Source organism: Symphodus melops (genome assembly GCF_947650265.1).
Source record: "Symphodus melops genome assembly, chromosome: 14".
Lineage (NCBI taxonomy): Eukaryota > Metazoa > Chordata > Actinopteri > Labriformes > Labridae > Symphodus > Symphodus melops.
The window spans coordinates 18,476,354-18,492,174 of record NC_136704.1 but is presented as its reverse complement, the minus strand read 5'-3'; the positions used below and the strand labels follow the sequence as shown (position 1 = coordinate 18,492,174).

The following is a 15,821-nucleotide window of genomic DNA, read 5'->3' as shown; positions in this document are numbered from 1 at the left end:
ACATGGGCCACTAGATGGTGCCACAGAAACACAATATGGATCTTCTCTTAGAAACCTTTAACGTAGCCTACACGAGGATGTAGCCTGACGTTTGATGTTTTTGTACTTTGATATAGTTTTACCTTCATGTTATCATTAAATCTGAAGCCAAGAATTTAAAGGAGGACCTGCAAATTCAAACTCAATCATATGCCACTGGAAAAACGACACCTTTAGGAAATAGTATATAGTCATTTACACATTAATCAATTGATGGGTGATTCGTCATTCTTCTGAAGTATTCAAGTGTGAAGGTGTGTGTGGGAAATACCTCCTGGGCATGACATCACTAATTTAGGTGTGTCCTTACTGGCTGTATGTACAATCGGAATACACATTGTGCTGGTTAATTATAGATGAAAATAAAATAACTCATGGGAAAGAGAAAAGTTTCCAAGTTGAGATGTCTGTTGATGTATTGTTGGACCTTTCCTCAGATTCAGAGTAACTGGCTGAAGGTTCATAAATGTCTGAAATGGGTTCTGTGGACAGATCTTGATGTTAAGCACATGATTATGTGTTGCTGTGAATTAGAAAACATTATGGTGCATGTCAATTTAGTAATACATAATGGTTTATGCCTTTCTGTACATTTTTATTATTAAGGGTTTATTTTTTATGTATTTGGACAGGACAGAGGATAAAGCAGGAAATGAGGGAGGCATAGAGTAGGATTAGAGACAGGAGCCACAGGTTGGATTTGAACCCTTGACACTTCAGCCGGGAAAAGAAGCCTGATTGTACAGAATATTTCTGACTTGATTTATTTCCTCAGTAAACATTTCCTCTCTGGGTTTATGGTTTCAAAATATAGTTTCAAGTCAATAAGAAATGATGGTGTCATCTTTAGATTCAAATTGATCATAATGAGGGGGAAGATTTAGAACAAGTCTACCAGATAAATACAAATTGCTTCCAGAGAAGAAGGAAACAGAACGTCTTGTTCTGCTTTGATTAAAAAAAAAACACTCCAAGCTGTTATTTTTCAGTAAGTGCATTTTATTTAAAATCTCTTGACCAAAGTTGCACCTCAGCTACAGATAATTAGCACTACCTTCAGCTGGAGCATTTACTTAGCATCCAGAAGATGCTGACAGCTAAAATGTCAACTTGGTATTTGGGGGCCTTTAAAGTTGTTGTCTACAAAGCGCTTGTTGACATCATGTTGAATGCTTCCACTCTAGCATATAAAATAAGACTTACCTTTCCTGTAATTTTTGCTGCATTAAAATGACCATCTCATTTTTACTGACCCATTATGGGCACAACTTATAAAGACCTATATACCTTTTTATTCGTGGCATCTCTTTGGAAAGAGCTCTTTTATTAAAGCAATGATGCATCTTGGTTTTCTGACCTGATCTTCATAGCAGATGATGGGCGTGTCCTGCAGGTGAGTGAAACAGGTAATAGTTGTGGAGACTGTGAGTAGCTGCAGAGAAGAGTGACAGCAGGGCGTGTGAAATCACAACCGTGTGTATTTAGTAATCTATTCCTGAAACTCTCTAAATCCTCTCAATTAAATGTGGCGGGAAAGGTGGTGTTAGACAGGTTCAAACCACAGACCGCAAACACAGGTTCTTACTGGAAAAGCTCTGTGGTTAAAGAGGCCTGTAGGTGAGTGTATTCATGCAGTTTGTGCTGCTTGTTTGTGCTACTAGGATCACAGAAAAAGCAGCAGCAGATAATAAGATATAAAACCTGATGGAAAGTAATAAGCAGAACTAAGTTCAACAACACTGGCTGCTCATCTTACTGTGTAGATTACATTTTCAGTGAGTTGGTGTTGTTATTCCATGCAAAAACGAAATCAGCATAAAACAAACTGAATACTTCTTCCTCTTCTTCTTTTGTTGTTTAACCACAATGGTAACTAGCCTTAATGTGCATTCAAGCCACCTGGCCTACTGTGTTCCAGTTAAGTTAAATATCCCACACATATGGCATCATATCTGCAACCCACCAGTTGAGACCTTATATGTGTTTTCTGCAGGACTCCCTTGAAAAAACAGGTTTTTAACCTCAATGGGACTTTTCGTGGATAAATAAAGGTAAATAAATGAAATAATGAATGTGCTTTAGGTTGACATTGACACATTAATGATGTATAGTCAGGGAATTTTGTTTTATGACGGTTTTGGCGCAGCCTCTCCACACCCCCTTGAAACAGAACCTCTCATCTCTTGCATGCAACTGTTTTTGACAAAAAAAATGTCATCACGCTCCCTTTAAATAATCAAATCAAACAGACTGTCTGTTCCTTTTTCTTCAGACAGCTGTAAATACATTTTAAAATCTGTCTTCATGCGCATTGTTCTGGCTCATAAAGCTATATCAACATTTATTTCAGTCTGTTTCATAAGTTGCAAAAAAACTCCTCAAAGATGCTTTAAAGGTGAGTGTTCACCAAAAAAGGGCAGCAGGCTGGTCGCCCCTCTTGTGTGTGTGTGTGTGTGTGTGTGTGTGTGTGTGTGTGTACTGACACTTAACACTTTAATGTGTGTGATCATGACACGCAATCTTCTTTTTAGTTTAGTGTTTTATGTCCTTAACGAGCTTCCATACAGGAGCAGACAGCTGTGATTTTGTGTCTTGAAGGTGTGTGTGTGTGTGTGTGTATATTCGTGTATAACATTGTGGGCGTCTCTGTCTGTAGCGCAGCCTCCTCTCAGGCCACTCCCGGGAAGCGCGCTGCTGTTCCGCACACAGACGGACGGACGGACGGACGGAGAGAGTTCTTCTTTTTTTTGCACTCCTCCTCGGCTGCTGCGCTCTCCTGCCGCGCGAGCCTTTCTCTGTCTATCTCCATCATCTCTTGCACGCGTGTCAACCCCTGTCCTGTCTTGACTTGGGGGGGTCGAGATGGAGGTATGTAGCAGCGGATTCACCGTGCCGAGCAGCATGTAGCACCTGGAGCAGCGCGCACACCGCCTCCCTCCTGCGCTCCCCCTCCTCCTCTATCCCTCCTGGACCCGGAGCGCCCGTTTCTCATCTCGGGGAATCCACGCCTGCACGAGGAATCTTTGTGGATTTTATTGTGGGGGGCGGGTGGGTTTTTTTTATTCAATTTAAAGAAGGTTCTGTGAGTGTTCATCCCCGCCGCTCTGCACCTCTCGGTCGATGGTCGTTGAGGAAGCTTCCATCTTGAGTCCCGTAAATACCGAAAGAACCATGGCGAGCGACTCCCCTGCGCGGAGTCTGGACGAGATAGACCTGTCTGCACTCCGGGTAAATGACTCCCTCTGTGCACGAGCATGTTCTGTCTGTGTCTTTGTGTGCGCGTGCGCGTGAGGCTCTTGAGCACCTGTCCACCCCCTGTACCCCCCCCCCCCCGTCTTGCAATCCTCCTTACCGAGCAAGGATGCGTCTCTCTGCGCCTTCCTCTGCTTTTACAGCCTGTGTGTACGTGCGCGTGCATACAAATCAGCCTTCAATTGTGTGTGTGTGTGTGTGTGTGTGTGCGCGCGCGCTAATGAGCTCGTGAACGTTGGCTTCTGTTAAAGGAAACAAGGTCCAATATCAGAGTGAGATCATGTGTCCTCCTGTTGTTGTTTGTTGTTGATGTTTTTTTCTTAACAATTGGGACGTGATGTAATGAGGCCCTGAGCTGATGCTGATGCGCGCGTGCGCTCACCCTTGTGCGCGTGAGTCAGGAGGCATAATAGAGGCCGCTCTGTCTGTACTATGTGGGGCAGATGTTAAGCTGCCTGCTCACTGACAGATACACACACACACACACACACACACACACACACACACACACACACACACACACACACACACCAATATACACACATTTACACAGATGCACGCACACACTTTCAAGCGCTCACCCTCTCTATCTAACACACACACACACACACACACACACACACACACACGTGAATAAAAACGGTGATAACCGCAACAGGAGCGAGTTCCGCCATTTCGTGATGTTGTGGCGACAGCAGCATTGCATGCAGCAGCGGTAGCTGTTTGTGAGTCTGGGCGCGTGCATGTGATGTGCAAGCCCACGAGGATGGAAGATGTGCAGAAGGAGATAGTGCAGGAATGTGTGTGCTAGTCTGTCCGTTTGTGTGTGTGTGTGTGTGTGTGTGTGAGTGTGTGTGTGTTTGAGATTGAATGAGAGACAGTATAAAGTATAAACCTGAAGATTATAGTATTATCATATCTAGATTTAAGGTGTTAGACAAGATGAAGTGTGTGTGTGTGTGTGTGTGTGTGCGTGTGCGTGTGCGTGTGTGTGTTATTTTGCACGTTCTTTATGTTTTCTCCTGCTGCTTACACAACTCAGTCTTACCTGCAGAGCAACAGTCAAGTCTGGACATGATGGAGCGGGTGGGACTGCATGACAGTGTGTGTGTGTGTGTTTTTCACAAGCACAGACAAACACACACACACACACACACACACACACACACACACACACACATACACTGACATGCAGACTGGGGGCAGATAAAAACAGACTAGATGTGCATGTTCTTGTACAAAAACGAGAATCCTTGCTCTCTCCCTCTGTGGCATGACAAGGAGAAATTAGGTCAACCAGGACGGATCAGAGGGAGCTGGGGGGAAACATTTCAGCGTGACGTAAAGCCTGTCGCAAGCGCACACACACTTCCTGTTTCTTCAGCACGTCACGTCCCAAATGATCTCCTCTGATCATCTCCTCGTGCATTTTTTTTGCAATCTTCACCTCATTTATTTTCCTCCAGACTCACTCCTCCTCTCACCGTGTCCCCTCAGACCTGAAGTCTCTGTCCTGCACATCACACACTTATTACTGTAAAGTAAAGTTATATTGCTGCAATACCAGCTGTTCGAGAGTCACACAGCTTCACACAGGTCATGTCATTGGTATCCTTTGTTACTCAGCATCCTTTTCTGTTATCATGGCACAATACAAATCGTAGGAGGTCGTATTTTTTTAATGATATCCTTAAGGAACAAATCTTTTTTTGTGTCCATCCTGTGCCTTTATTTCTAGTTTTCAGTTCAGAATATTGTTATTCTAAATGTGTGACAGTATTATTGGGATCCTAACAGAAACAGAACATTACACTGCTCTCACAAACACTGAAAGGTGCATAAGGTCATGGGCAGTAAAAATATTTTAGAATAGGTTTTTGGTGTGCACAGATCTATCTCTGAAGGGATCTTTTACGTAATTTCTTCAGACACTTAATAACAGACTGAGTCTGACAGTTGCAGATTTTTTTTCATAGGACAAATGTTGAGCAGCAGCAGGCATCTGAGGATTCAGGATTTTTGAAGAAATGTCCCAAATAAACATTCTTGCCAGGTATAGAAAGGGTTAAATATAGCTAAATTTATTTTATATTACCTTTCACCAGGGTTGTCAAAATCACAGAATTGTATTTTTTGATACGATACCAGTAAAAGTCAACTGTACTGGTACCTTTTCACCTTCCTTTTTAATAACTTGGCAACAATACTGTAAGTCCCAGATTCACAATGTTGAGTTGTTTCATGTTTTCATGATGAGAAACTGCAAGTAAACTCCTGCACACTATCTGAATTACACAACGTCCTGGTTCCTCTCCTTCACACCTGTCTTATCAAAATAGATATGCAAAGAGGAGTCAAAAAAACTCCTGAGGAAACTGAGGAAATAAAAGTTCTGACTCAGTACTGAAAGGGAGGAGGCAGAGACAAACCCAGGGTTCATTAAAGAAAAGCTGCTACCGACCAGGTCCGGATCTCAGATTCAGTTGCCATAGTTAAAGACTCAGAGCTGAAGTTACCCCTCTTTCTCAGATTTGAACTGAAACGGAAAATGGTCAACTCAGAATTTCCCTCATTTCCAGGTTAACAGACTCACTGTTTGCACTAAACCTGCTTTCTATAACGGGCCTCTGAGCTTTAATAAGCTCGAAGTTTCCTTGTAATCTGTTGTCTTTGCTTAAAAGAAATTATTTAGTGTTTTAAAACTAAACAGAACATCTAATTTTCTCTCTGCAAATAAAACAAGGATGTGTGCTTTGTTGTGTCAGACTCCTTCATGTGAAGGACGGATGTTGAAATGTTTCATTACTGCGCTTGCACTTTCTCATATTAATGGTCTTTGGTACAAACTTGTGTATCAGTGCGCTTCATGTCTCATTAGCCTCCTAGCAGCTAACAAACTGCAGGTGGACCTCAGTTAAATGAGCTCCCTGTGTGCTCCTTTCCTTTTTTGGTGATGTTTTATTAATGCAGTACAACAGTCGGTGAGGGCAGTAACAGGCACGTACAGGTGTGTGTCTGTGTTTGTGTGTGTGTGTGTGTGTGTGTGTGTGTGTGTACAGAGGTGTGATGAGCTTCTGTTTGAATGTGACCTTGAATAAAAATGAAGGCTGCTTTTTAAGCTAATCCCCCTCTGGAGGCTCTGCTGTAATGGTCCATAACGGCCTCCCGTGGTCTACTGTATACACGCACACACACACACACACACACACACACACACACACACACACACACACACACACACACTGCTTAAAGATAAAGATCTGTGTTTTGGGAGTTTTATTGAATATTAATCACTCAGGAGCTCAGATTATCTCCCCTGCGTGTGTGTAGCGTGTGTGTAGCATGTGTGTATTTGAGTGTTTGTGTGTGAATGTATTTTACCTGTACATATTGGTAGTGATTATGTTTCCTCTGTCACTGTAAGTTTCTACTTTGTGTTTCTCAGTTTTTCATACGTTGAAGTTCAATACATATGAGCACGTGAAGAAGGATAGTACAAGACACTTTGTTATATCAATGAGATAACTTAATCAGGATGTAATTGAAAAGTTTGTCGCCAAAGTGCTTTTTTTTTTTTTTTTTGGAGATGCTCCGACTGGGAAAATGTTTGAAAAAAAAAAATGAAGCAGATTACCGATTCTGGTGTTTGCTTTAAGACTTTTTTCGGTGTAAGACTCGCACAATGCCACCATTTTCTGTCGTTTGACAATGAAAACTAGACCGCCCAAAAAAACCTCTTCTCTGAATTCTCATTAGTTAGGTGAACTAGATGTAATTCAATTGATTTGTCACATCAAATTAACAATGGCTGACATCGGTTGATGCCACAAAAACTAATGGATGTTTTTTTTTTTATGTTAGATGGTGAACCTCTAAAGAAAAAATCCTGCGTTGATAACCATTGTCTTAAAATTGTTATAATAACTCGACGTCAGGTTTTAGTTAACGTGAAGGAATTTGGAGCCACTTTGTTCTAACAATCAATGTCTCACAACCAGTGTCTCCCCCTGGTGTCTTACTTTAGTGTCTTCCCTTTGTGTCTCTACTTGGCAAAACAGCTGTGTGACAGGTTGCTTCAGTCATGAGAGGATTACTGTTTGTACAGATGAGCTGCTCCATCTGTTGTCATGAACGTATCTTGCCATCTCAAAGAATCCTGAATAAGACAGCCTTTTTCAGGCGTGTTTCAAGGAAAAAAAACTCCATCTTGTGTCTGGATCCATACACTACCTGTAGGGGAGAAATCATTTGTTTGAAGGTAACGCTGAATCAGAGATTGCACTGAGGGAGAAAGCACCAATGAAAGAACGGCTATCGGGAATGTCGCAGCAGAAACTTAAATGCAATGTTTTTGTGGCTTTAAACACGGGTGAGTTTCTGTAAGAATGAAAAGGGAGAACAGCTGTAAACTCTGAGCTTACCTCCTGAAGGAATTATAACAGAGTGATGATACAGAGAGGTTTTTACAGGGTAATGTCACAGGTATGCAGAACTCACTCAACCTTTCTGTGTGTGTGTTTGTACGTGTGCTCGTGTGTGACGGGTTAAATTCCTCAAACAAATTCCTTTTCCATCTTGTGCTGACTGTGGTCAGTTTTGATCTCTTGACTCACTATTTTCTCCTTCTCTCTCTTTCTGTCTCCTTCTCTCTCTCTCTCTCTCTCTTTCTCTCTCTCTCTCTCTCTCCTTCTCTCTGTCTCCTTCTCTCTCTCTCTCTCTCTCACAGGACCCGGCTGGAATCTTTGAGCTGGTTGAGCTGGTTGGAAATGGCACCTATGGGCAGGTCTACAAGGTGAGTCTTCATTCTGTTGCCCCTTTCTCTGCCAAGTGTGTGAAGCTCTGTAAAGCTCTGTGTTCCTCTCGTGACAAAGATATGCAGAAAAACAAGCTACATTAATGATCATCCTTTGCCTTCATGCTGCCTCACATTAAGGGGAAAAACTGAAACCACACCCAGATGTTAATAACTGACATTACTGGTCAACACATTGAGGAAGTGCAATGAAACAAAAAATACTGAATAAGTGACATAGGCACATTATTATTATGTGTTTGGACTTGTATTGTGTGCTGAGAGTGTCTGTGTGTTGGAAGATGTTTGGAAAAACGAGTCACTTCCTCCTACAACTCCTTCATGAACTCAAAGAAACGACACGGTTTAATTTCTGACCAAAAACTGAAGTTCTTACTGATTCTCTTCTTTGTTCGGCAGCGGAAGTCGCCCACACAGACAGTAACAACACAGCAGAGAGCCTGTGTGTGTGTGTGTGTGTGTGTGTGTGTGTTCTCCACTTTTAAACCTATTAACACACTCATACATGTCCTCTGATACACAAAGACACACTCACTCTGTGTGCTGATGTTCTGTATTAATCTGCTGTTTTGAGCACGGTGACGCCTCCTCCAGTAAAATGATTGATGGAACAAAAATCACACAAACTGCAATCGATGACAAAGCATGATGGGAAAATGAAGACCGAACAATCATAACTTCATATAATATAACACTGTGAATGAAATGTCACCTCGGTTGCGTAATACTCTTTTATTCTGCATGAGCATCAAATAAACAAACTGCGGATTGTTTTTTAGAGAAGTAAACAAAAAGAAAATGAAGGTTTTTTTAAAAAACAGAAAACTAAAGCATGTTCCTTTATAAGAATCCTGTGGATTTGACATCCACCTAATTTGTTTTACACACACATCAATGAATCTCAGTTTTTAAATATCGATTATTCCCTTCTTGATTCAATATTGTGTTTTTGTCCAGTTTGATACCACATTTCTGTTTTGTTTCAACATTAAAATAACTTTCCAGGAAATGAAGTTAATATTTGGTGTTAATTAAAGGGAATCAGGTTGTCAACTCAGACAATTTGCAGGCTCCCGCGCATAGATAGAGTAGAGACGATAAAACAGCTGTGTACATTTTGGTCCCACATGTCGTATTTTTGCCTCGTATTTCAGGTGTGTACAAATGAGGAGGGATGAGGCAGTCTGTACTGGCTGAGGGTTTTTGATGGATTTGATTGATCAGCGTTTACAAAGTGGAGTTTAATCAATGTGTTTTATTGACTCATGCTCCTGCAGCCTGCGAGTGTTGTCTTTGAACGACTCTCTCGTTTAGTCCCCCTGTACCGGTGTCAGTGTTAATCAGAATTACATTTTAATTTACTCACTGGGTTTGATGAGGATTATAATGCAACAACTGATGACACAATTAAAGATTCAAAAGACGAGTTTGGTGCCTTTTTGTGCCAGAGAGTTGTGAAATGGGAACCTTGAAAGTTCATGTGTGAAAAAAGTCTGACATTTTTTTTTCTGTGTGCGTTTCTCATAAACTTGCTGAAGGCCTTTTGGACTTAAAGAAAGCGATAAAGAGACAAGATTTGAAACCCATCAAGTTTATTCCTTCTCCTTTGTTTCGAATTGTCTTCACACTCGTCACTGCAGGAAGACTTTTATTCTCTGAGAGATTCAAACATGTCACACAATGAACTATTTGTCTGAGATAACAATGCAAATTCAATGCTCTTTAAAAACGGATATGAGTCAGTGTATCTGCGACTCTCTGCTGTTGTGATGTCGCGGCCTTTTGTTTGCAGGCCTACATCCTTTTTCAGAGCTGTAACTTTCAGACGGCACGTCAAATTAAACACACAATTTTTGAAGCAATTCAAAAGAGGGACAATTCCTTGAACAACAGTTGGAAAATGATGCCCAACATACACGATTCTTCAGCAGCCAAATCCAGCACATCATGTATGACTGTAACTCCAGCTTATTTGTATGGTGCAGCCAGTATAAATAAACAAGGCTTAATTGTCCACCTCCTTAAAGCAACAATATATGTAACTTTTGGGCCTTAAAAAAATTGTTTCATATGTTGAAAGTCTGGAAATATTATTGTACCTTGTTAGACAACATGATCGTTCTTTTTTTTAAGTGTGAATTTTTTGCGTTGAATGTCTTTGTTTGGAAATAGCACAGTAAAGAGAAAGTAAGTAGGGAATGACATGCAGGAAAGGAGCTACAGGTCAGATCGACACCCGAGCCAAACTACAACAACAAGAGAAGGTTAAAATTTGAGCCAAACAATCCTGAGGATGCTTTGATTTTAATTTTTGGATTGTTTGCTGGAATTTAATCTGAACATCTGACAGACAAAATGTGATTCAATTTACTCCTTGACAAGGTCAAACTATTGCCCCTAAAACATGAAGCAACAGCACAAACGTGAAACGGGTTCAAAGAATGATCCCTCAACTTTTGTGGTCATGTTGGCCAAATATAAACCAGTTTGAATTCCCATCATCCCCGTGCGTATGACCACAGCTGTGAGGTAACAGCAGCTGTCTCATACATGTCAGTGTGTGAGTGTCTGTCTTAGCCTTCTTGTGTCAGGGCTTGTGTTCAGGTGAAGAATGTGAGACTTGTCTGAACGCGGGACCTTAGGTGTGTTTTTACGCCTCAGGGTGCTTCTAAAGGATACTCTGCCTTTTTCGATTTCCTTCTCATCACCTCCTCCCTCCGTTACCCCTCTGTCCTTATCAGCCCCCTCCCTTCTTATACATTTGTGTTTGTGTTGGGTGGTTTAATACAGCTTCCTCTCCCCATAATCTCTCACTCACACACACACTCCAGGGTCTGCGTGTCACCTCTGGGAGATTGTTTGGCTGGCCGTCGGCGTTGGAGGAAGAGCGATATGAAAACAAAGAGACAGTCTGCGGCAGTATCTCTTCCTCTCATCTGTACTGTTATCAGCGTTGTCTTTTATTGCTCCATCGTGGAGGATCGCTGCCATTTGTCCTGCGGTCGTCGCAGCACATCACACGGTTTAACCCCAGGTCTGAGAGCAGGTTTACTCAGTTAAATGGAGAATAACTTTGCTGAATAAATCCCCCCCAAAAATCTAAACTTTACATGGGCTGCTGTGGAAGATAATGATTGGGTTAATATCTAAGCTCTGGAAACAGCTCTGCCATGGAACTGAAAGATGTATCACGTGTGACATCTTTTGATCCTGTCAAAAAGGCTGCTACTCAGTGATACATTTAGCCCCAAGTCTTGAACGTTTAACCTTTTTTGCAACTTCAAATTTCCATTCAAAAACAAACACTGAGAAATTTAAAGGCAGCGTCACCAATAAATCTATGACATTCTGTAACAATGAAATAGGACCTCAGTAGACACAAAGGGTTTTCACAGTTCAAAGTCAGTGTGATAATAGTAACAATTAGTTGATATTGATATCTGTTTTCATACCACACTCAGAGGCACCCAATATTTGTTAATTTCTTGTTTTTGATCGCCAAAAAATGCAAGCAACTCCTGCAATTGCATCATTGTATTGGCATCATTTCCCATACTTAAATGTTGCCAAAGTTTGTCAGATTTCTTTATAAATATTTTCTTTGCAAGGAGGACTTTGTCCTGAAGCAAAAGCTGCACCCGTTGAATACATGTTTTAACAATTAAAAACACATTTGTGCTGCCCCCCAAAGTATTCGCAACTGATGTACTTTTGCAACCTGCACCTCAGGCTTCATTGTAATTTAGCCTTGTTTATGACATCATAGTCGGTGGTATTTGGCTGGATCGAATTGGCTTATGTTTATGAAACAAACGTTTTGAGATTAGCTGATGTTGGTCAGCTAAAATATTTTTTGCGTTTTTACTGATGTCTTGATGCAGAGTGAGGAAGGACACAGTGAACGTTATTAAATGATACCTGATAAATGTTGAACAAGATTACATCAAGCTTCAGATTAAAAATATGATTCACAATATCCTCCAATTTCCTCCTCCTCCTTGCTAGCATTAGAGAAAGAAAAAAGAGAGAGATGGAGACTAGGGTTGGGGACAAAATGTTAACGTGGCAATAAATAGTACTGCTTTATGATTCCTCTCAGCTGTGCTCAAAACATGCGTGAGGGTAACGGGAACGTAGGGTTATTTTGCCAAAGAAGAATTTGACCGTGGATTATAAGAAGAGGAAGAAGACTAAAGCCTGATCATGTAAAAAAAAAAAAAAAAAAAAAAACAGGGAAGAAGTTAAAGATGAGGTTTGATAAGAGTTGACTGACAACAAATTGCAGAGAATTAATACATCAATCCTGATCATGTCGCTGCGTTTCAATTGTTTAATATTGTGTTTAGTAGTGTATAATTTCATTTTGTGTCGTATATGATGTCATTTTATGTTGTTTAATATTGTATATTGTATTATAATGTATTGTCTCTTTTTGCATTGCATACAATTTTGTATTATTTACAATTGAGCATCTTATGCTATCATACCATTTGCTATAGTGTGGCCTGGTATGGTATGATATGGATTGGTGGTTTACCCTGTGATATTTCCACCTCTAATGGAGACTGTAAAATAGAAAAGATGAGAGACGTAAAAGATGTGAAAAAAAGACTTTCTGCAATCTGAGGTGGTTTCGGACTCTAAGATTCATTCAGTGTCTGATGCAACACTGAGAAACCAAGATCTGTGTTAGTGTATGTGTGTGTGAATCCGAGCAGCTCACATGTGTGAGTGACCCAGAGTGTGAAATATCGTGGCCTCCCTGCACACACACACGCAGACTGTCATCACTTTGCCTCCTCCAACCCCCCATTCCTTTCCCTCGCTAAAAAAACTGCCAGCCCTGTTGCTAGGTTACCAGGAGGAGATGGTGTGTGTGTGTATATGTGTGTGTAATGAGGTGGTGGGTTGGTGGCAGTGAGGTAGATGCATTTGTACTTTCTGGCTCAAGCAGCTGTAATTGTGTCTGTAGTTGGGAGGAGGATAACTCAGACTCACTGCTATTTTATCTTGCCGTGTTTCCCAATCTATGGGTCTCGACCCTCCATGGGGTCACAAGGTTAATCTGAGTGGATCCAAGAGGAGCCAGATGATTATTAATCTTTGCTCCTTTGATGTAATACTGTTTTTTTTGTTTTAGATACCAAAAACTCATTCAAACAAAGTAGTTTGTCTAAAGACCTTTGACTTAGTTTTATGTGTTCTGCAATGTAACGTGTATTTTATTTGCTGTGTTTGTATTGGATACATGTTTGATATATATGTCATGCTTATACATTTACAAGTGCCTAACAGCTTTAGCACCTTGCTAAGGAGCACATCAGCTGTGACGGGCCGGTTAAAGTCTGTCTGACTAAAGCTGTGCTGAACATAAAACTTACAGGGAAAAACCGTGTCTTAACTCAACAGTCTTTAACCAATCAGAAATGTTTCTCGATAGTTTTTTCATACACACACATAACTCCTGAAAGTTCAGAGAGAGCTAAATTTGTGAACACAAACAGCCAAAATGTTCATCCTGACCTCATTCCTAAATCGGAAGACTTATAGGCAATCTATTGGACAGGTTCAGGAAATAAAGCATCTCGGTCATCTGTTGGATTCCCAACTTCAATTTCAGAAGTGTGTGAAAATAATGAGCATAACTTACACATTCAGGCTTATTACAGACTGTTTACCATTCCATGTTGCAAATGCTTTCATGCTTGTCATGATTTTTGCCCATATCAGTTATTGTGTTGACTAACCTCGTGGTCACAAGCAGCACCTTCCACCATCTTGCCACTAATGATGATATACGACAGAGCAACTACAATCTTAGTCAGCTGATAAGGTTGCATCATAAGGGTTGATGATTTCTTTAAATGTGCATCTCTTTAACTCGTCCATAAAGGTCAAAATCATCGGGCTCCTCAGGTGCTCTGTGACCTTGTGGTTCCACGATTATCAGGCTCTGTAACACGTGTACAGTAGCTTCTAATGGAGACTGTAAGGTGCCATTTCATAAATCTCTCGAAAAAACGGCCTTTTCTATTCAGGGGATCAATATGTGGAATGCTTTATCAGCAGAGCTCAAAGTGGAGCCTGGCTGGAGTCATTTTAATCTGAAACAGTTCTTAAAGAGAACTCTTGTAGTCATTTATGGTCTTTCTCTTTTTGGTTTTACTTTGTTTTATTGTATGACATTTTTTATCCTAGTGGCTAGTCTTTGTGCTTGTCTATTGTTCTATCTATTGTTGAGTTTTGTATATTTTAGGGGCTCATCTAGGGACAGGCATTGCAATTAAAGGCAGGTTAGGTCGTTTTGGAAAACTAGCATGATTTTGAAAGTAGGTTCCTCTCCGTGTTCACCCAAACCCCCTCCACATCCCCTCTGTGCTCCCTCAAAAGCCACGCCCCTCACTTACATGCACTCGTGCCATTGGTCCAAAAGCGGAATTCAGCTCATACTTTCAGTGTGGGCTCGTGCATGGGGTAGAGAGGCTTGATTGGTTTCTCAAACGTGGTCGAGTGCCGACATTGGTCGAAGTTTTTACGTGTTTACAACTGCTGCAGATTTTTTTCGTTTCTTTTTCAGAGCACATGAATTATTGATTACTGTCAGGACCTAAAGACAATTATAACCAAAATCTTAAAAACGTTTATCTGGAGAAAATGACCTACCCTGCCTTTAAACTTAGGATATGCTGTAAATATTGTAGTGTGTTGCAATGGTTTACTTGCTACATAATTGTCCCTATATACAAATGTATACATGCAATACTAGATTATAATAATTCTGCTTCATACTTATTTCTGTTTGGCAGTATGTTCCTTACCTCTCTTTTTTTGGTGATCTGAATATGTCAGATTACTCGCAGCATTGATATGAAAGCAAAAACATCATTGGATGCTGATGCTGTGTCCTTTGATCGCATGTCCTGCCTCCTGAGACCCCTGTGATGTGTGAAAGCACAATTCAGGAAGACTTCAGGGTCAGGTTATTCTGACATTTTCAGGAGGGCATGTGTGAAAAGGGCTTTAGTCTCGTCAAATATGACCTTTCAATCATGATCTCTGTACATTTATATTGAGTTAAGTGACTTAAATATTGCTTACTTTTTTTCTCCTTTGGTGGCAGATATGTTAGATATATTTTTTATAACATGTTTCTTTTTACTAGTGTCTTTTTTAAAATGTTTGTTACTGTTTAAAGTCAAATCACGTTTATTTTAACTTTTTCTTTGAACCAGATGAAATATTTTAGCAAGCTACTGAGGCTAAGTAAGTTGCTGCACTCTCACATTTTTTGTTTAAAGGTAGAGTGAGTGGAATTTTCCTTAAAAATAAGAGATAGCTTTATACAAAAGTAATGCTGCTCATACAAGTGTTGTGGTGGCTGTGTCAGCTGAGACCCTGTCTTCTGCCTGTGTTTCTATTGACTCAGGATGTTCCTTTATCTTCAAGGTTCTGATTTTTTATATAAAATGGCTTAATTCAGTGTTTGTTTGGGTTTTATATTCTGATTTTTAGGAGGATACCTCTGTTTTAGATTACTCAACTTCTTCTTAAAAAAAAAAAACCTGTAAAAGATGATGGAACTTTAAGACACTGTAAAGTTTACAGCCTGCTTTGCTGTGTCTGCTGCATTGGTCTGTGTTCAATTAAGTAGGAATTGACAGAAAAGATTTGATTAAATACAGTCCATATCTTCACCATTTGACTTTCAGTGGGAGCT

The 15,821-nt window shown here is 40.5% G+C and overlaps 1 protein-coding gene across 4 annotated transcripts in view; it reads left to right on the top strand.

Moving 5' to 3' along the window:
• Positions 1-2,616: 2,616 nt before the first annotated feature.
• The window catches only part of tnikb (TRAF2 and NCK interacting kinase b), a 51,175-nt gene continuing 37,970 nt past the window's right edge, over positions 2,617-15,821 (top strand). For 2 of the 4 annotated variants that reach the window (XM_079361888.1, XM_079361889.1), the window contains exons 1-2: positions 2,620-3,267; positions 8,018-8,083. In XM_079361888.1, the coding sequence (XP_079218014.1) occupies positions 3,160-3,267; positions 8,018-8,083 (174 nt within the window). In that variant the 5' untranslated portion in view covers positions 2,620-3,159. Of the gene's footprint in view, positions 3,268-8,017; positions 8,084-15,821 lie in introns of all 4 variants that reach the window. The other 2 variants (XM_079361886.1, XM_079361887.1) reach the window with 2 other exon arrangements.